General features: G+C 40.2%; 1 protein-coding gene across 1 annotated transcript in view; it reads left to right on the forward strand.

Annotated features, from left to right (window-relative positions):
* Positions 1-1,447: 1,447 nt before the first annotated feature.
* Slc25a21 (solute carrier family 25 member 21) overlaps positions 1,448-21,437 on the forward strand; it is a 490,942-nt gene continuing 470,952 nt past the window's right edge. Inside the window, exon 1 of the mRNA XM_048415663.3 lies at positions 1,448-1,859. Within this exon, the coding sequence (XP_048271620.1) occupies positions 1,793-1,859 (67 nt within the window). The 5' untranslated portion in view covers positions 1,448-1,792. The remainder of the gene's footprint in view (positions 1,860-21,437) is intronic.

Below are 21,437 nucleotides of genomic sequence, written 5' to 3' on the forward strand. Positions count from 1 at the left end.
AGAGGAAGGGAGGGAGGAAGGGAGGGAACTGTATTTTTGGTAAATATTTTCATTTTTTGCCATTAGGATTTTTATTTTTTAATAGTTCTTTATTTTTGAGATTTTAATATAATTACATTATATCCCCTTTCCTTTTCCTTCCTCCAAGTTCTCCCTTATACTCTTTCTTGCTCTTTTTAAAATCCATGTCCTTTTTAAATTAATTGTTGTTACATGCTAGTATAATGTTAGTATAATGTTACTTCTATATGCATGTATGCTTTCAGGGCTGACCCTCTGGTATTGGTGAACATTTTCAAACTGGGCCATTTTCAAAATGAGAAGCTACTCTTGTGTATCTTACCACATAACCAGCAAGTTTACCCAATTCCTCACATTAGATATGTTTTCTAGGCAGGCCAAACAGGCACACAACTTGTGTGTACATGTGGTGTGTGTGTGTGCAGGTACAGACGTGTAAAAGAAATGTGTGGTGGCCAGAGGTTACAGTTAGGTATCGTCAATGGTTTCCCACTTTATCTTTTGAGATAGGGTCTCTGACAGAACATGGAACTCACCAATTTGGCTAGACCCATCGACTAGCCAACTCCAGGGATCCACCTGCCTCTGTCTCCCAGTGCTAGGATTACAGACCAAGACTATGTGTGCTAGGGATCTGGACTTGGGTCCTCAGACTTGCAATGAATGACAAGCACTTTATGACTGAGTCTTTGTCAACCTCGAAGGCAAGAATAAGACCACTATCACAAATTGAGTCAAATCTGAAGCATACATTTACTATTAAATGCTATGCTTTAGGGATAATCACAGGATTCCCACCGTCTCTCAGTTCTTATCAGCTTCTCCCTGTCAGGGTGTGGTGAGCATAGCATTCTTCAATATCAGAATCCTGTGTTTCTCTTATGTTGCAGCTGGCAACTTGTGGTTTTTACTAACAGGTATTAACTGATAGTTTTGTTTTGCCAGTTATTCTAAGGGCTAGGATGAGTAATAACACATTTAGTAAAAAGAAAGAACTAGGTTATTAATAATGTCCCTCTTTCAGGTCTGTCTTAATGTGTAACTAACGGAGAACTACTTAAAACGCAGGTTTCTAGGCCCTAATCCCAAAGCACCCAGCTTTCTGACAGACTGCCATGTTGTACTGCTGTGTACTGCCTGGTGAACCTGAGAACTGGCTACAGAACACTTGAATAGCAAGGCCTTCATTATGACTTTCCGTTAAGTCAGACTCAGTTTAGGCATGAGATAAATGCCCAAAACCACTTTCTTGGCAAAAGTCACTACGTTAGCACTTCTTAAGTCGGAATCCGCTCTTAGTTTGCTGCGGCCCTCAATTTCTGGATAACTAACTTATTTATTCATTATCCCTTCTATGGAACTGTACTGCATTCTAGGCTGCCAAGAGGGCAAGGGTCGCCCGCTGCAGCTTCACGGTTAGTTATCTCAGGCGGCCGGCCAGCTAAACGAACTCTGCTGGAGGTCTTGATAGGCAAGTTCCTGAGTCCCTATCTAGGAGCTCAAGCCTGGACTCCTACCCCACTCCCCTATCAGTGCTCCCCCCCACCTCCAGCGCCCCTGAAAGGGCAGCCCGGGCAGCGGGGAGCAGGTTCGGACCCCCCTCCGCCCTCCGGCGACCTCGAGGCGAGCCTGTGCCCGAACCGCCGCCGTCTTCAGCTGGACCTTGGCCGCGCAGCCCGAGCGAGGACCGACCGGGCCCGGTCTCCATTGGCAGCGGCCTTCTGAGGAGCTCGCTCCGGCGTCTCTGCCACCCGGTCCCCCAGCCGCGAAGATGTCGGCCTCCAACGTCAGCTTACTGCGCGAGACTTCCCGGCAGGTCGTGGCCGGAGGCTCTGCAGGTAAGGCGGCCGGCTCCCCGCGCTGGCCGCTCCCCCGCCGCACCCCACAACGTCCCTAAGGCTGGCCGTCCAACGGAGTTTCCTGCGCGGCCCCTAAGGCTTCCACTCAGGTGGCGGAGAGCAGAGGAGGCGAGCGGCCCAGTCCTCTTTTCTTGTGCAGCCCCCGCTAGCCGCGCCGCTGGCAGGTTCCTGCTTTTCTCTGTTCCCACAACGTGAAGGGCGTCTCCAGTCCCTGTAACTTACTGGGACTTTGAGGAAACTTTCCACTCTCCTCCTTTTTTTCTTCCTTTTGTCAGTTGTTTTACTTGAAAAGGATCCAATTCGGTCTTAAGTTTCTCAGCAATTTTCTTCCAAGCTCCAAGCTAGAGAGGATTTTTAAACATAAACCTTGACTCTCTTCACTGAGATTCCTACTGTGTACTGTGCTTCTTGGGGCTGTGTGCATGCTATACATAGGTATACTAAAATTAAACGTACATGCTAACATATTTAAATACCTTTGATGTCATGGACTCACTTTAATTTCTGGAGAACTATGAGGTAGGGAGAGGCTTTACAAAAAAAGATCTGTTCAAACCTGTCTTGGGAATAAATACTGTCAAATGCAACTGGAGGAAGTTGCTCACTATTAAGTTATGTGCACACATTTTGAAGATATTTTAAAATAAGTTGGTTGAAAGTTTGCTCTCATATACCATGATGCATTTTAAATATATAATTTAATTACCACAATTAGACATAACAATTTTATAAATGTAGCTATTTTTTAAATTTTATTGTAATAATATTGGTAAATACTAAAATTGACCTGAAGATGTCCAATACATACTTTGACTGGTATCATTTATTTTTAAGTAAGTTTGAACTTTTTTAAAAAAATGGACTGCTTCAAATTATGACTAGTTACACTTCACGAACTGACTGCATCATCTCAGGGATACCCTGATATGTCACTTAGAGTCGGCATACTTTCTTAAGATGCTGTAATTATGAAAATGAGACATTTGTTTCATATATATATATGAAATTATATATATATATATATATATATATATATATATATATATATATATATGTGATTCTAACTCTGTGATCCTGAGCAAAGAACACTCAGATAGACCGCAGGGAAAATGAAGCTGGCTGGCATCCTAAGCTATGCCCAGTGACTTACAAGCATTGCTGTTGGTTTTTATATTCACAGTATGTATTAGGCACAGTTAAACTCAATGTTGAAAAGTTGATTAGACCCTATTCCTGTTTATGCTGAATCTTCTTGGATGAGCATTTGGCACAGATGTATCGATGCCACCATATATCCTTATTAATGTAAATGAGAATTAATAGGTTGATACAATACTCTTCCAAGTATTCATGCTCTTCAATGACCTTTCTGGAGAGGGGGTGGGTGATTATTTTTAGTTCAAAATAGGAATAGATTCAAAATTATTCAATGTTGATAGGAACCCGCCTCTACCAAATAGCTAAATAACCTATCACTATTGGATGGTGTTGGTACATGTGGCTTGGGGAACTTAAGAGGAAAAAAAGAAAGACTAGACACACCATGAAAGGGGAAGTACTTGTATTTTACATTATACCTCTCTTTTATTATGTGATGGCTCGTGATATTTGCATTTAAACGACTAAAGGTATTGATGGTTAGCAGTTTCTTAGCATGCATCTAAAGCCTAGTTTAGGGCTTATAGTTACAGCTAGAAATTGTAGATGTCTGGATATTGCTACCAGTAGTAACTTTGCTTTATGTGATAAAGGTTGTGTTCAAGCAAGTCAATAGGCACTGGATTGTTTTAAAAATTAATCTTTAGTGTATGCATGTGTGCATGTATGCACAAATGTGTGTGTGCCTGCAGAAGTCAGAAGAGGGCTTTGATTTTCTGGGTCTTGAGTTACAGGTAACTGTGAGCTGCCCTACATGGGAGCTTTGACCTGAACTCTGGTCCTGTGCAAGAACAGCATGTCTTCTTAACTTCATCTTTTCAGCCCATGTCCTAATTTGTATGGAATAGTCTGTGCTCTCAGGCTTTCTGTCCTATACATATAGTCTTTCTCCTTGACCTGTCAAAGACTTTTCTATCTAAACCCCAGAAAATTTGGGCTGCCAGAGTCTGCCAGATGTCCTCATAAAGGGAACTCCTAAGATGTGTTCCACAGAATTCTCTTTCGTGGCACCCACTATACAGCCTTCCTCCTCCTTCCTAGGATCTTCTTTCTAGCTCTCCAAGTCTAACCTTCCTTAGAAGGCCTCCAGGGACCACAAACACAGCCTCTCTACCAGAGGACTCTGACTCACTTTCCCAACCTCCCAGTTAGCGACTTCCTCCTCCATTGGGTGCCCTGGAGGCATGCTCGACCTTCACATCTCTCTCAGTCACTTTGTGCCTTCCCCACAAGTAAGTTGCTTTCATCCGAACTATTCTTTAAATCTATGTTCTTAGCTTTAAATAATAGCATAATGTTCAGGGGTGTGTGTGTGTGTGTGTGTGTGTGTGTGTGTGAGAGAGAGAGAGAGAGAGAGAGAGAGAGAGAGAGAGAGAGTCCTAGAATTCAATGATGAGAACAACACTGCAGAATGGGGAAAGAGGAAGCTAAGTCATCCTTGTTACTCAAAGTGCTGCCTAGGGAGGAATAGCAAGAAATACGATGTCAGCTGGATATGGTGGCTTCACCTTTAATCCCAAAGCTTGGGAAGCAGAGGCAGGCCACTCTCTGTTGAGTTATAGGCCAGTGTGGTTTATATAGTGAAACTCTATCTAAAAAAGCAAACAATAAACAAACAAGAGATACAGTGGCACCTGGATATTTGTTTAAGAAGCTGGTCTTCCGGCTTCTCTCTTTTGTGAATACAAAAGAGTCGACATTGTAGGTAGGCTTCAGGTTGGTGGCTTTAAACGCACTGTGTTAGATCTTTGAGCAAAAGTACGCCAGAGAGAGGGAAGGCTCGAGCTGTGTGGCAGACAGAGGCAAGTGAAATGCTTTTGGCTTTCACTGTGGATCAGAGTGGGCACAGAGGTGGCAAGGGAATGAACTCTGTAGCTCTTATAATGGGCCCTCACCTTAGCGTTCAGGCATATTTTCTGTCTTTCTTATAGGCATTTCTTTTGGTTTCTGCTAAATAAGCTTCCTGTACCTTTATTTCCAATGCCTGGCATGTGTTTCTGTCATTTTCTCTGCTAAAATATTAAACATTTACCAAAGTCTAGCTTGAGATTTTTTTCCCATAAATATTCTGCAAGTGTTTTCCTCCCTTAAGTTCTTCCTCCTTTAACATTCTCATTAGCATATTTAATGCAAATATTAAACTAGCTAGTGCCTATTGAGCATTAAATGCCAGTCAGTTCTAGGCCAATGCCTATTGGATGCAAAATGCCGGTCAGTTCTAGGTCAGTGCTTTGTCTTAGTCTTTTACTGTGATAAAACACCACGAGCAAAAGCAATTTAAAGAGGTATTATTTAGCCTTTAGCCATATCCATGGAGTCTGTTGCTGAAGAAAGTCAGGACAGGAACTGAAACAGTGCAGGAATCTGAATGCAGGAGTTGATGCTGAGACCACAGAGGAATGCTGCTTACTGGCTTGATCCCCATGGCTTGCTCAGTCTGTTTTCGTATAGAACCAAGGATCATCAGCCCACAGATGGCACCATGTTGTGGGAGATTGCTTGCTTTTTCCCAGCAGCTTAGACCCAAAATAATCACACAGAAACTATATTATTTAAAGCACTGCTTGGCCAATCGCTGAAGCATATTGTTAGCTAGCTCATATATTTTTGGTTAACCCATTTCTATTTATCTATGTATTGCCACTTTGCTGTGGCTTACTGTGTAAAGTTCCATCCAGCATTACTCTCTTTCAGGGCTACATGGCCTCTCCTTGACTCCGCCTACTCTCTTTACATATATCTCTTTCAGCCTGGCTATATTCTATTAAGCCAGTGGGCGAAAGTAGCTTCTTTATTAGCCAATAAAAGCAACACATACGCAGAAGGACTTCCCACATCGGCACCACTCACTCTTCCATCGATCACTAATTAAGAAGCTCTACGGGCTTGCCTACAGTCCAATCTTATAAAGGCATTTTCTCAACTGAGGCTCCCTCCTCTCAAATGACTCTAACCTATGTCAAGTCAACATACATTAGCCAGCACATGCATATTGAGTGTTACATGCTAGTCACTTCTAGGCTAATGCCCATTGAGTGTTCAATCCCAGTTAGTTATTAATGTCACAGAAATTAATATCTTTTTTTTGAGACTGGGTTTCTTTGTGTAGCTTTGGTGCCTGTCCTGGAACTCCTCTGTAGACCAGGCTGGCCTCAAACTCACTGAGATCCGCCTACCTCTGCCTTCCGCGTTCTGGGATTAAAAGTGTGCTAGGAATTAATATGTTTAATCATTTCACAGCTCCACAAGACAGACAACATCATAATCCCTATTCCTAGAGGAAGGACACAGAGAATAGGTAATATGCCTTTGGTTATACAGTCATGCAACCATTTTTAATTAGGGATAGAGGCGGGACTGAGAGAATGTTATTCTCATTGCAAGACATTTTCAGGAGTTAGAGCAATCATGTGTACTCTCTCTTACTCTCTGTAGCTCCTGGTATTGTGTATTTCTTAAATACTCTTTATTTACAAATACAGTTCTTTAATATGTTCACTAAATAATATTATACTTATCTAGAGGGAACAAGTTGTACTGTTATTCAAAATAAAATCTAGTTACTTTAATTCCAATCCATTCAGGGCCTCCACATGTAGCTGGGCCAACTTTGGACTGAAAAGGGGCTTTGGAAAAAGGAGGAAGTAACCCACACTCAACATCTGAGCATCCTGATACAGTGCTTTAGTTTTCTCTCTTCTTTTTCCTTCCTTCCCTCCCTCCCTCCTTCCTTTCCCTCCTTTCTTTCCTTCCTTTCTTCTTCCCTCCTCTTCCTTCTTCTTCTTTACCTTTTTCTATTTTCTTCCTTCTCTTTCTTCTCCTCCTCCTTTTCTCCTCTTCTTTCTTTTCCTCTTGCTTAAAAAACTACCTGTGATTACCAGAAAGCACGACAACAACAGTGGCGGAATTCCACATACTGGAATCTTTTTCTTCCAAACTCCATTTTCACATCAGCAGGTTCTAGGAGGTTTCACTGTCGTTCATGTGGACAGCTCTTACTTGGATCTTGGACCATTGATTCTCTTCAGAGAGCCTGCCTCCTGCCTCCTCCTCTTCTAAATAAAGATTTATGTTATTGTTGTTTTTAGTTATGTATATGTGTGTGCTTTGTGTGTGGGTATGCATGCATGCATGAATGCCTGTACCCTCTGAGGTCAGAGGCCTGGGGTTTGCCCGAAGGGGATTCTGGAGCTTGAGCTCGGGCCCTCTGCACGAACAGTGTGTTCTTTCAACTGCTGAGTCATCACCCCAGCTCTGCCTCCATTTTCTTAATCGCTAGTTTTTTCCCCTTTACACATTCTGAAAGCCTGAGAGGTTGTTCTGGTATTGTGTTGTTGTTGTTGTTGTTGTTGTTGTTTTGTATGATCCTTCCAAGTCCACTCAGATGCTTATTTACCCCAAACTCTCATGAAGCTTTTGCGCCCAAAGTCAGAATCTCCTGAGGGTTCTGATGAAGTTGCTCTGGTCTCCCGGGACATCTTCCTTAAGGCTTATCTGCACAAAACTAAAAGGGGGGATTACAGTTCTACCCCCAGAGAGCATCTATCATTCATTTTATACATTTTAAACTTTCTGACTGTGGATGCTGACTCCCATACAGCGGCTGAGAATCATTGGCAGCCTACCTCCCCCAGGAAGCCCTTAGTGAAGTGGAAAAATCTGGCAAACGGCACTTGGTGTGGTCCGGACCAGGTCTTAATTTGGGGCAGAGGAGCGGTTTGCGTGTTTCCACAGGATGCAGAGCTCCCGATCTGGGTCCCTGAACGTCTGGTGCGGACCGTGGATTTCTCTGTTCAGAAACCTGAGGACGAGGCAAGATCAAGAGATCCCACGGACACGGCGGCGGAGGCGGCAGTGGAGTTGGCAGATTCCTGAGAGATGATCCAGTGCCTGATTTTACCCCTTTCCCAGCTTTCTGTCGCTCTGCCTGATCTGTCCCTTTCAGCCAAGGCTGCTTGACCCCCTGAGGGGAAAACAGCTACTTCCCCTGCCCTGATAGCAGCTTTGGGTGCTCAAGGCTAAAACCTTACCAGATACACAGAATTACCATACTATTCAAAGTATCTAAATTCACAATTGGACGTTGTAGTCAATCTTTACAACTGGGTGAGGATTTTAACCTCTGCTGGTCGCAGGTTAAGATTTTGCTGCTTTTTCTCGGACCCCAGAATACAAAATTGCTAATTGGCTCTAATTTAGTTTGGCTAGTCATACCAGGGGTCCCATTTGCCGGTGCTGTAGCCCTACTCAAGGGCGCTATTCTGAGCCAACGTTTCAGATATTGTGCAAGCACTATCTCTTCCAGGAATGCTTATGCATGCATACGCTGGAATGTCTTCTCCTGGCCAGTGGCTTCAGGTCCACCACGGCCTGGCCCTAGTAGGCTTTCGCCTTGGAGTATCTTTCAGCATAAATGTGGCTGGATTCTATGTATGACTAGTGAAGCAATGACGGGTTTATTGCACGGGGGGGGGCAATCTCGCCTAAGACAAGGGGTGCGTTTGGACCTGAACACATTCCCGTAGATGGGTTTAGAGATTTGACCCAACGACCGACATGCCTAAGACAGCTGCTAGTCATCATATTTTATATATATAAAAAGGGAGACTTGTAGCTACCAAGGTTTCTTCCCTTCTCTCCTGGCGATTCGCAGGGCCGTGTGACCTCCGGCTCCCTGGAGACTCTGCACTAGCTCTGGCTTGAGGGGATAACTTAACAAGAACCTGGTTCTCTTTGTTATGGTGATTCCACTTGTATTCAAGGTTTTAGCAGTAGGCCCATAGCCTGGCTCCCCAGCTGATCCTGCTCCAGGCGCCGGGAAGACTTTAATCTTCTCGTCCTGCTCCTGGATGGGAGGAGGCCTTGCATTTTCGATCCTTCTAGCCCACTGGTATAAATACCCAACTTGAGTTTAATAAAGTTGCCATTTACTCTGGTAAATGAGCAAAGGTCTCTTTTGTGCGTGTCTCTTTTTCAACCCTCAGGACAATCGTCCATTCTCGTGGGCCCGAGTTCGGGAAAGCGCGCAGCCTGAACTGGGTGTGGGTATCCATTGGAAAGTGCAGACTCTTACACTTTCTATTATTAGGGCTTGAAAGGTTTACTTGTACATTTGTACATACTGGATCCCTTTCACGTTGGCAAACCTAGGGCCCTTCTGCAGTCTCTCAGAAACTTACTCCTTTTAAGTTTTCCAGTCCTACCCACAGTGCCACCCTAGAGCCTATTCCTTTGTGCAGGGTCACTGTACTCTTATGACACCGATTCTCCAACAGTTGTGTCCACTCCTGCTTATCCTCAGCCTCATCCTGGTCCTTCCTGACGTGCAGGCATATAACCCATGTCTTCATCAATTTCTGTATTCCACTTTGTCCATCTTCCTGGAAGCCATTGCTCTGATTGAAATTAACTTTTTGATCATATTATTCTGGGGGAGAAAGTTTTCAATTTTGTGTTAAACATAGCTTGAGTACTTTGAGAACTGTAATCTCATGAATGACTTTCAGCAAATGAGAGTGAAGTGTCAGACCCTGATGTGGGATTTTCCTCTGTATGCTGTGATTACATTAATGAATAAAGAAACTGTCTTGAGCCCATGATAGGGTAGAATAGAGCTAGGCAGGGAAAACTAAACTGAATGCTGAGAGAAAGGAGGTGAAGTCAGGGAGAAGCCCCCCTCCCGCCAGAGACAGACTCCAGATGGAACTTTAGCAGGTAAGCCACAGCCTCCTGGAGATACACAGATTAATGGAGATGGGATAAATTAAGATGTAAGAATTAGCCAATAAGAAGCTAGAACTAATGGACCACATAGTGATTTAATTAATACAGTTTCTGTGTGAATATTTTTGAGCTGCTAAACAAGCAGCCTCCTCCAACAAGACCCTTCTGGGATTCATGGACAGGTTTCTAAGAGATTGATTCTGAGAGCATATAACATTATTTCTGATTCTAAAAGGAAGAGACTGCAAAGACTTTCAACCAAAATGGTTAAAAGATATAGTTAAAATATAGGTTATATTTTATAAAATAAACCTATTATTTTATAAAAATATTTTATAATATATAGGTTTATTTTATAAAATATATAGGTTAAAATTAATAATTTATAATCTTAAAGAATTCTGGCTCTTCCATACCTTAAATGCTTCATTTCCAAAATATTTTCTCTTTTTTGCCCTGTCATAATAGTTTAAATACAGTTAAAGGCGATGCATTAATGACACATGCACTAGAAGCCCTCTGGATTCTAATTTGTAGTTGGGAATAAAGGAGCCAATACTCCAGGGGGTAATCAAGGTTAAATTTTTGATCAAGGAAATTTCTTTCTCAGAATGAGTGCAAAGGGGGCACACATGTGATTTGGATAAATGACACCTTTGGAAATTCAGGATTTGAGGAACTGTAATTGTTTGATAATAAATAGCAGGTTGTAGTGAAACAGGTGAGCCCTTGTGGTACATCAAAGGGAGGCTGGAACCCATTATCTGGATAATTAGGGAGGGAAAAAAATCCCCTTTATTTTAACCACAGAGGAGGAAGCAACTCTATTGCTCGAATTAATTATAAAATACCTTTAAAGGGTATGTGTTAATTAAAATGTAGTCTTGTCTCTCTTTAAGAAAAATCTTGTCTTCAAGACTGCGAATTAAAGAACAAAACAGGAGCTGCAGAACTACATTTCAAAAAAATTTCTCATTTTATTCTGGTGAATATTTTAAAAGTTTTGCTGCTGTTGCTTTGGGTACGTTATTCAGCTGACATGAAACAACTTTCCCTAATGTTTTAGAAACAGGCCACTGGTTCAGCCTTTCCTTGCCCTTTCACCAACGTGATACAATAAATCAGGATATTAAAAATCCTGTTTCATGCCTTCATGCTTACTCAGCACTTTGCTCACTGAGCCAACTCCCCAGCCCCTAGGTGTGTCTTGATTAGGGATGCAGCTACACTCATAACTTCCTTTATATTGTGTTTCTCAAACTCATATCTCAATCTGTGATCTTTTTTCTCCCATTGTCAACCTCTCTGAAAGCTTTTTCACTTGATTTTCAACTTACTATAACTGGTGTATCCATTTTTGCTGAAAAGCGTGCCTGCCATTTTTCATTCTCAGGTTTATTTCACACTGGTAGAATTTTACCTATTTTTTACTTTTTCTTCTTGAGGTTGTTCTTGATGTTTATTTGCAGCCTTCTTCCTGTTTGTTCATTCATTCATTTGGCAGAGCCAATTTGAGACTGGGGCTGCCTGGCTTCTCTCTATGCACCAGACTGGCCTGAGTTTGCAGCAGTGCTGCGGAAGCTGTCTCTAGAGAGTTGGTTTTTGCTACTACATGCAGCCTTTACATCCTTTTCGGCTTCCTTTGCTGACTATTCGTATGTTTGCCTATTATCTCCCTGACAAACATCGTCTGCCCTCTGACTGATGTGTAACTGTTTGCAGTGACTCCCAGGTCTGTATCTGTAACTTTTTTGTTCCCTGAAGAGACACATTTCTTTTATTTTTTCAAAGTCTAATATTAGCTCTTTGAGAATTTTATACATGCATACAATGTATTTTGAACACCTTGCCTTTCTTTCTCCCCAGGACTCTTCCCAGACCACCCTCCACTTCCTGCCCACTCCCATCTCCTTTTTAAGATGAAGAGATGACTCAGAGGTTAAGAGTACTGGTTGCTCTTCCAGAGGTCCTGAGTTCAATTCCCATGTGGTGTCTCACTGCCATTTGGAATGAAATCTAGTGCCCTCTTCTGGCCTGCAGGGATACATACAGGCAGAACAGTATATACATAATAAATAAATCTTTAAAAGAATAACCCACTGAGTCCAATTTGTGTTGACAATATACTCATGGGAACTTGTCATAATATATTTTCTTTAAGGCCACATCCTTAAAGAAAATTGTCTCTTCCTTCCGTGAGGCTAACATCTGTTCAGAGCTCCTCAGCTAGGTCTAGGGGCTGATCAACTATTCCCATCCACACTGTAGTTTCTCAGAGTCACATTGCTAATGAACACAGTAGAGGTAACACGTGATTGGTACTCAGCGGGGCTCTAGTGATTCACAAAGACAGTCTGGAACATATTTTGAAATTGTCAGACCTTCAGATGCTCTTTTCTCATTTTTGTGTAGTTGCACTCATTACTATTTTGATTTCAGTCACACTCACACTTTTTGTCAACCAAAGAAGTCATAAATGGATTTTTTTGCATGTTTACTTAGGTTGGGTACATGTTTTGTAGTTATCATCATCAATTAGCATGATAAGATCAATAAGAACTGATAAGACAAATCTTGAATGCTAATATTTATGGTTCACTGGGTTCAAAGTAGTTTACTTTGCTTAAATCACCTATATTAATTTGTGATTTCTTAAAGACAAGGAAAGTAAATCTCAGAAATTAAGTTGCTTATTGAAGATTAGTGACAAAGAATGAAACCTAAACTCTATGTTCTCCCCCGCCTCACTGTTTTTATTATTTTCAAAACTTGCATTCTCAGCAACGACTCTACATTTTCTGGGGCAGATTGGGAAATACTGTAGGCAGCCCCATGTTTACCATTGCCTTTGTTCACTGGGTTAAGAATCCAGAGCTGCTTTGGGAAGTTGAGTATTGATCAGAGCCTGGGGGTGATGTAGCTGACCATTCCTCGTCTTCACAGAATCTTTAGGTATCAGGCCTAGCTCAAGTGTGAGATTCTTCTCGCACTGCACGTATTTCAACTTTTAACAGGCATCTCTTACATATGCTTGGTTAAGAACATCCCAGCCTTAGTTACCATATGTGAGTGGAACCCATAACTAACCCAGCAACAGCCACGAGTGACTCACTGAAGCCAAAACATTGCCATGGAACATGGTGGAGCTTAGCTATAGCAAAGGAAGGCATTTTAAGCTTTGAAGTGGATGTATCTTCAACTTTGTCTTCTTAATGAGTAGGCAGTTTGGGTTAGACACACGAGTGGATTTAGCCTAGTACATATAAAAACTGCAGTTCCGTAATGTGAAGATGTGTCTTTTTCTGTGTTTTAACAGAGTTAGGTGACATATACTGTGAAATTATGCCCACAAATAGTTCTATAAGGTGAATACATCAGGGGGAGGAAAATGCCTATCAGCATGCTAATATTTCTTTATTAGTTACCAATATTTATAGACCACTAAGAGTGAAAACAATTACAGAAAAGCGATGAGTGTTGCTTCTTTTTTGTTGATGCTGTTATTGCTATTTTGGTAAATTGTTATAGAGAAATATTAAGGCACTTTGTAATAAGTTAATATTATCTCTAGAGACTTGAAGGTGGCAGGGTTATTTCAGAGCTTCCTGTTAGGGATAGTGTATCACAGTGGCATCCCCAGCAGAAACCTAAACTAAGCCTTCTCTACTTATGCAAACCTATAGATGGCGCTGTCTTCCTATAACTTAGATGAATGCTTAGGAAACTAGGTAGACTTAGCTCTAGAGCTGCTTAACTTCTTATTAGACTCCATTACATTTGGAACAGATTCCTTCAGATTCCTTGAGGAAATCTAGAAGATTCTATAATTGAAAAGTACAGAGGACCACAGTTTAGAATTAAAGATGTTCTTTTAACTATGATTTTCAATTATATATGGAAAAATAGGTTAGATGTAGTAATAGAGAGAGATGGAGGAGACTATTTCTATTTGCTATACTGTTTATTTTTATGGTCGTCTTTATTTGGGGTTTAGAGTCGTGGATCAAGCAAAGATTGTTGATAAATTTGGATAAATATCATATTTGTTGTTTTTAAGATGTTAAACATTACGTATAGAAACTGCTGGATTCTGTAATCTGGTTGTTTCTCCAGGATTATTATGGCTAGAGTGTGTATTATGGTAATAGTAAATTGTAAACTTCTGTCATCAAGAGCAGGCATACCAAGTACATAGCTGGTTTATTTTTGTATCTGAATCAGATATTGAGAATGTTGTTTCTGTTTTAATGCAGTGTCACTTAACACAAGAAATTGGAGAGAAGTATGAGTAATATATTGTACTTAAATACAATCTAATTTCAAATACAAAAAAAATTAAATTGATCCACCCTGGGTTATAGATTTGGTTTGTTAGTAAGAAATACTGAAGCTTAGTTTCTGTAAACACACTTTTAACCACATGATGGCAGTGCAACTTTCTTATGAATTCAAAAAATTCTTTTTAGTTTAATGACTATGAAATAAAACTTTTTCATCTTTTCTTAGTGAGACATGAATGCAGGTAAGGAATTTTAGGACAGTTGTAATGAGAATAATTGTGGAAAAGTGCTCAATATAAGAAGTAGAAGAGACAGGTTAGTGATTTTTTTTAATTGTATTTCTCTTTTTATGAAGCAGATTTTAGCTGTGATAAGAAATCATACTCTTCAAAGTTGGGAGTGCCATAACACCAAAGTTGTAAGTCTGTTGGCAACTTTCCCCACATTTGTCCATAAGCACCCGCGGATGTTGCTTGTGACTAGAACCTCAACAGAGAGAGAGAGAGAGAGAGAGAGAGAGAGAGAGAGAGAGAGAGAGAGAGAGAGAGGAAGAGAGACAAGACAATGAAGAAAAAAGTAAACATCCTGGCATCTCAATTAAAAAAATGTTTGTAATATCTATGGGATTCTTGTTAGATTTATATCTTCTGTAGGTAGAAGTTCCATTTTTCCTGTCAATAGCAATAATCTAATATCATACATATGTACTTAAAATGTGTTCATGGCTATGCTTACATAATGTACAATATTGTGTCCACTCTGCAAGCTTGCATTTTACCATTGCGTTGTTTTTGTTTTCTGTTTTTCCTGTGGTTTATTCTAAAGCCTGCGCTGTAAACATCCTGTACAGAGAGATTGCCTGTTAGGTGGATATCATATTTTCTACATTTTGTGTGTTCAGGACAGCAAGTGGTTGGACTATAGCAGCCACTCAATTAATACAGTGCTTTCCACGGAGCAGTAAAGTTCCACTGCCTTGCTTTGCTTATGCATCCTTCTCTGTCCAGAATGTGTATGGCAGCAGTAGAAAAAGTGAATTCTGGTGGCCAACTACTCAGAGCTCCTTCAGCGCATCCTATTTTACTAATGGAGGGACTGTCCCTTGAGGGAAGAACAGACAGGTTTTTTTTTTCTAACTCTGAAAACTTTTGGTTTTGTACCTAGGATATGTCTAAATTAGAGAGGCTCCGTGTTAGCCATCATGATTTGCTCTCTCTAACACAGCACTTCTCAATCTTCCTAATGCTGTGATGTTTTATACAATTCCTCAGTGACCCTTACTATAAATTTTTTGCTACTTTATAACTGTAATTTTGCTACTGTTATAAATAGTAATGTAAATATCTAATATGCAGGATATCTGATATACAACCCCTAAGGATCACAACTCACAGGTTGGGAGCAACTTCTTCAGCAGAATATCTGATATACCACTAATAGAGTACTCAGTCTTCTGTGTGCAAATATACAAGAAAATATTTTCTTTTATAAACCCGTTTTTTGCATTTCATTACTTACATAATTAAGGAATTGATTGTACAGTTTTGAAAAGTCCTTTTTTAAGAAATGGTTCTTCTTGTATCTTGGTTACACTGAGTTCAAGCAATTCTCTTCCCTCCTGATAGCTAAAGACTTGCACCTGGCTCTGTAGAACCATTTTTATGGGCGGGCTGAGTCTTTAGAATTATCACATGCCCAGGTGTTGTGGTGCATACCTTTAATCCCAGCACAGGAAGATCTCTGTGCGTTTGAGGTCAGTCTGGTATACATAGCAAGTTCCAGATCAGCTAGGACTCTATAGTAAGCCCTGGATCAACAAAGCAAAAACATGAATCAGTAGATGTAAAGAAATCATAAAGACCAGGGCAGAAATCAATGAAATGCTGACAGAGCAATACAAATAACTAGTGAAAGCAAGAGGGAATTCCTTGAAAAGAGATTTCTTGACAGGAGTTACTATTTATAAGAGGAACAGAGGTGTGCATGTGTGCATGCATGCACGTGCATATGTGTTATAATGCCTTAAATATGTAGACATTCTTACAGGAATGTGTTGCTTTAGGGGAGTAGGTTGATATCAGGATGCTTTTCTCTCTAGAACGTGCTGTGTCGATTCGTCCACTTTGGCAGACCTGTACTAGATACCATTAATTGGAGCCTTTAGCCCTGTAGCATTTAGAATTCCTAATCCTAAATGTAGACTTCTTTGCCCTTCTAAAGCTAGCTTGATGTGGGATCAATGAGATAGATTTGTTCATACATAACATTATCCAGTGGCTTCTTCGTAGTGAGTTGGGAAGTAGCCAGAAGCCGGGAGCAAGAGGGTACCAGGCAGAGCCAGTGGGGCTTTATAAATGGGAGTTGGCTGTTAGAGGGACTCATAAGTTGACACATTTGACAATTCTCATAATTATGCCTAGACATCAAGTGAGTCCTTTGTCACTGCAGCTGTGTGGGTTAAAAGCTTGACTACAAGCTGGTGCTCTTTTCAGAAAGTCCTTGCCTATGGCTTTCACCTTCGTTTTAATATTTAGTTTTAATTATTGTGTAAATTACTATGTTTCATTATATTTTTTTTTCACCAGGAATTTGTTTTACAGTCCTCCTCTCTTTTTCATTGGCCCCGCCCCCACCTCCTTTGTGCTCTTCAATCCCAAGTAGCCTCTTGTGCACATTTGTGTCAGGTGTTCCACCCTACCACCATTTCAGCATGTCCTCTTCCCTCTTATGGTCTCTCTCTGGTTACTTGACTCCTTCACCCCCTCCCCAACACGCACACACACATATGGATATAGGATCCCCATATAAGAGAGATCCTGCAGTGTTTTCCTTTCTGGGTGTGGTTCTTACCTCTTAATTTAATATTTTCCTGACCCATTTATCTATTTTCTAGTAGATTTCTTATTTTTCTTTATAATTGAATAAAATTCCGTTGTGAATATGTAGTATGCATTTCATTACTTATTTGTCTGTTGATGGGATTGTACTCTGCTTTCATTCCCTTGCTCCCATAAAGTGTCTTCTCTACAGAAAACATCTCTTAATCTTTAGCATCTTATCCTTGCTTTAGAATTATATTGTTTCCCTAAAAATTACATAGTTGACAATTTTTGAGAATCTTGTCGGGGCTAAGCAATGAAACTAGTACAATTGGTGTCCACATAGAAGAAAGAAGGTATCTTATCCAGAAGGATCCATGCCGCAGTGAACTTCGCTTCTCAAGGAGAATGGCAGAAAGACAGTGATATGGATTCTGAGGCCCACCACAGCAACTGCAGTAGCTGTGCACTGAATATGCAACTTGTCACTTCGGTACCTCCTCCATAAAGCAGAGAGGCAATACCGTCTGCATCATATGGTTGCCGGCAGGACCCTGGACTCCACATGTGTCGTGGTTGCTGGTAGAACTCTAGAAACATGTGTCAAGCTGTTAGGACTGTTTGCTAACCTACAAGTATCTAGGTGTCTTTTAACATCGCTTTTAAATTTTTACAACGAGAGCTTTATATGCATATGTGCCTATACACAAACTGTAATTCTGAATTTACTATATAAAATGTATTTTTCTGTTTTGTGTCTAGAAATTTAACCTGATTTCACTAAATTCAAACTTTTATTTTCTTCTCAAAGTTGGATACCATTGACATTAATCTTTTTTCCCACCAAAGTGCTCTTTTTATTCCCCAATGGAATCTATGTTGCTTCTGGAGACTTCTAAGTCCCACAGTGAGTCAACAAGAGAAGTTCTTTTAAATTCTATTTTAAATCAACACATGATGGATACATGTACTTATGGGGATAAAATACTAGTTCATATTGCCTTAGTGACTCTATTAAATATTTAGGGTCCCTCTCCCAAGACCATTTGGTTTTAACAAGGAAGGGAATTTGTGTTTGTAGGCATTCTATTATTTTTATTATTTATAATACCTTTTTAGGTGTTAAAATTATCTAATATCATTCTGAATATATTTTCTCAATAATTATTAAAGAAAGTGATGAATAAGTACCTTGCCCTTTTTTCCTTTTTGTAAATTATTTTTTAAAATAATTTTTCTCTTTTTATATACCAATTCCAATTCCATCTCCCTCCTTTTTTAAAAAATATTTAATTAATTTATTTTTTATTTTATGTGCTTTGATGTTAGGTCTCCTGTGAACTGCTGTGTGGTTGCTGGGAACTGAACCTGGGTCTTCTGGAAGAACAGTCAGTGTTCTTAACCACAGTAATTTCTCTAGCCCCATACCATACCCTTCTTAAAGTGAATTATTCCTGTATCCCCTGAGTAAAAAAGATTACTCAGATGGCAGCTCCTTATTTATAGAGTCTCTGTTTCCTCTAGCCCTAGCAATATTAATCAAGTTGTAATTTGGTGGCTTTCATTTTCTCGGCGGTGTTTGTCTTAGGTTTAGTCCTTCAACTCTAAGATTCAGTGCTCTCAGGGTTGATCTCACACTTCTCAAAAGACTTTCCTTGCTTGGCTAATTTTTTAGAGACTGCTTGACTCTCATCAATGGCCTTTGTAACTGTAAAAAATGTTTTATTGTGTGTGTGTGTGTGTGTGTGTGTGTGTGTGTGTGTAAGAGTGAACATGTGTGCCATGATGTATATACCATGGCATACATGTGTAGATCAGAGCACATAGCGGAATCATTTTTCTCTTAACTTTACTTGGGTTCTGAGAATTGAACTCAGCTTCCCAAGCTTCAGGCAAGCATCTTTAAGTACTCAAGCGTTTTACAGGCCCCCCAGTCTAACTTGCATTTGTTTCTATAGATTTATTGTATTTTTTGTGTATGAATGTTTTGCCCACATGTATGTGTGTGCACCACATGATTACCTAGTGCCTGTAGAGGTTGGAAGAGGGGTTGGATTCCCCTAGAATTGTAGTTACAGATGGTTGTGAATCGTCTTTGGTTGGTGGGGACCAAACCCAGGTCCTCTGCAAGAGCAGCAAATCCCCTTTCCTGCAGAGCCATTTTTCCTACCTCTCCTAATCTAACTTTTAAAATCCTCAATATTGTTTCATAAACGGCAGCTAAATCAATACATTTCATTGATTGTACATTGTTTCAGGTGGATAATATGTCAAATATTTACATCAAGTCAATCTTTTTATAGTCTTTTTTGAAAAAAGCTATGACTTTCTCTTAGGTAAAATTTAAGCTATGGTTAAAAAAAATCAGGAAAAAGATATTTTGAGCCAAGTATAGAATAAACTGGGCCTGTCTTCTTCATCGCCTCAAATGCTGGAAAAAGACACAACAGGTGTCTTTGATGCCACCCCCAAAACGAATGTTCATGAAGTTATCAAAACACTTCTCCCCCATTCATCCAACTTTCTCCCATATGAACAGTACACATGTGCATACCCTCCTCCCTGTCTTCCTCATGTACACACACTCAACACCTAAGTAGATACGTTAAAAATATTTTCTGTCTGGGCTTCAAGCAGAGTTCCTATTACTTTGTTACTGTGGCTATAAGCTGATTTTCTAGTCTTTTAAAAATTAATACCCCTGAATATCTCTGAATTCATTCAGGAAACATTCTTGAGTGTTTGGTATAGGCCAGACTTTGTGCTAACAGGTCTGGTGGCTCTTCTCATTTTGACCATGTGGAGTGTGCTATGTAGACAGGGTGGTAACAGTTAGCTGAGCCTGTTGGCCACAAGGCGTGTGCTCAGATCACTAAGCTTCGCTAAGATTTGATATTTTCCTTTTGGAAGCTGGTTAGAAGCACTGCATGAAAATACTGCCAACTTCCCCCTTCTCTCTCTCTCTCTCTCTCTCTCTCTCTCTCTCTCTCCAAACTTTTTTTTAACTTGCAAAGAAATCTGAGTGTGTAAAACTTTCCATTATAAGCCACCTGTAAACTTAAAACAGTCACACTGTTTTTTCAGCTGCCTGCAGCTCTGTTTCTCATAGGACTAACACTGACAGATAAAGATGGCTTTCCCCTGAGATGGACTGTTTTGTTTGTGGCTGTTCTGTCACTACCAGGAGGGACAGATCCCCTGATTCACAGGGAACACAGAAAATGCAGTTTACAGATGCAATCATATGCTGACTAGCAACTAAAATAATAATAGTCAAATAATGATTTCATTGTTCCTTCGTGTCCATGACAACTGGGAGGTATGCAGTAGTCTTAGACCCTGCTTGGGATTTGTTCTTTGCCTTAGATACTTTTTGAGAAACTTTATAATTCATTCTGACATTCAAACTGAAGAGACCCCTGACCCCTGACATTTCTAATATCAGGTTTACTACGGTGGTTTTAGATCCATTGAGGTATTTTTTTTAACTTATTTCTTTTTATGTACATTGGTGTTTTGCTTACATTTATGTCTATGTGAGGGTGTTGGCTCCCCTGGAACTGAAGTTACAGACAGTTGTGAGCTGCCATGTGGGTGCTGGGAATTGAACCCAGGTCCTCTGGAAGAGTAGCCAGCGCTCTTAACTTCCAAGCCATTTCTCCAACTCCACGGAAATAATTCTTTTGTCTCTTATATTCACAAACACTTGTCATCTTGAAGTTCTACTTCCTGGCTGTTTGTACTTGGAGGGTTGCCAGTGATAAAACCACCACACTGGAATGGGACAGAGTTCCGTGGGTTCTACCCTATCCAATTAACACCAGTGAAACCTTAGGCAAATTTTTGAGTTTTTCTAATCTTCATGTCCTTATTCAGAAAATAGTAATATTAGCAGGCTATTTCTTCATAGGTTGTTGTTAAGTTAAATCAGATAATGCATATTATATATCCTAACATTTGGCCAAGCAGCCACACAGGCAATGAATGCTTAGTCTTTATGACAAGGCTCTCCAAAACTGTTCTTAGCCTGGACACTTGAGAATCAGTTAGGGAACTTTAAAACATACTAATGCCAAGACCACACCCCAGACCAGCTCAACTCATCTCCAAGGATTGAATTAAGTTCTCACCATTTTTTAAATTTTTTTTTAACTGCTCCATCTGATCCCAGTGTTTTTAGCTGAAGTAGAGCAATACTGCATTTGAAGATGAGGCCTATGTCATATTAATGTGCTCATAAAAAATGCGAATGAAAATTTACTGTTTATATTTTGATTAAAAAGTGGTTAATATATAGAAAATGCAAGAAGTGCATATTTGGGGAATCTTTTGAGCAATCGAATGTGCTACTAAGCACCCAGTTCTTGTTTTTCTTCCATGTCCTCTTGAGACAAGTGTCTAATTTTGTCATCCACACTGGCTTGGGATATGAAGTCTAGACTAGTCTCAAAGTCATGACGATCCTCAGTGCTGAGACTATAGGTATGAACCACTACATCTAGGCAGTTTGTAGTTTCTTAAGTGAATTTTCAAGAGAATTCCTCTGTATGTGTTAATTTATCACAGTGTTTTAGTAG

Source organism: Myodes glareolus, chromosome 11 (assembly GCF_982192425.1).
Source record: "Myodes glareolus chromosome 11, mMyoGla1.1, whole genome shotgun sequence".
Taxonomy (NCBI): Eukaryota; Metazoa; Chordata; class Mammalia; order Rodentia; family Cricetidae; genus Myodes; species Myodes glareolus.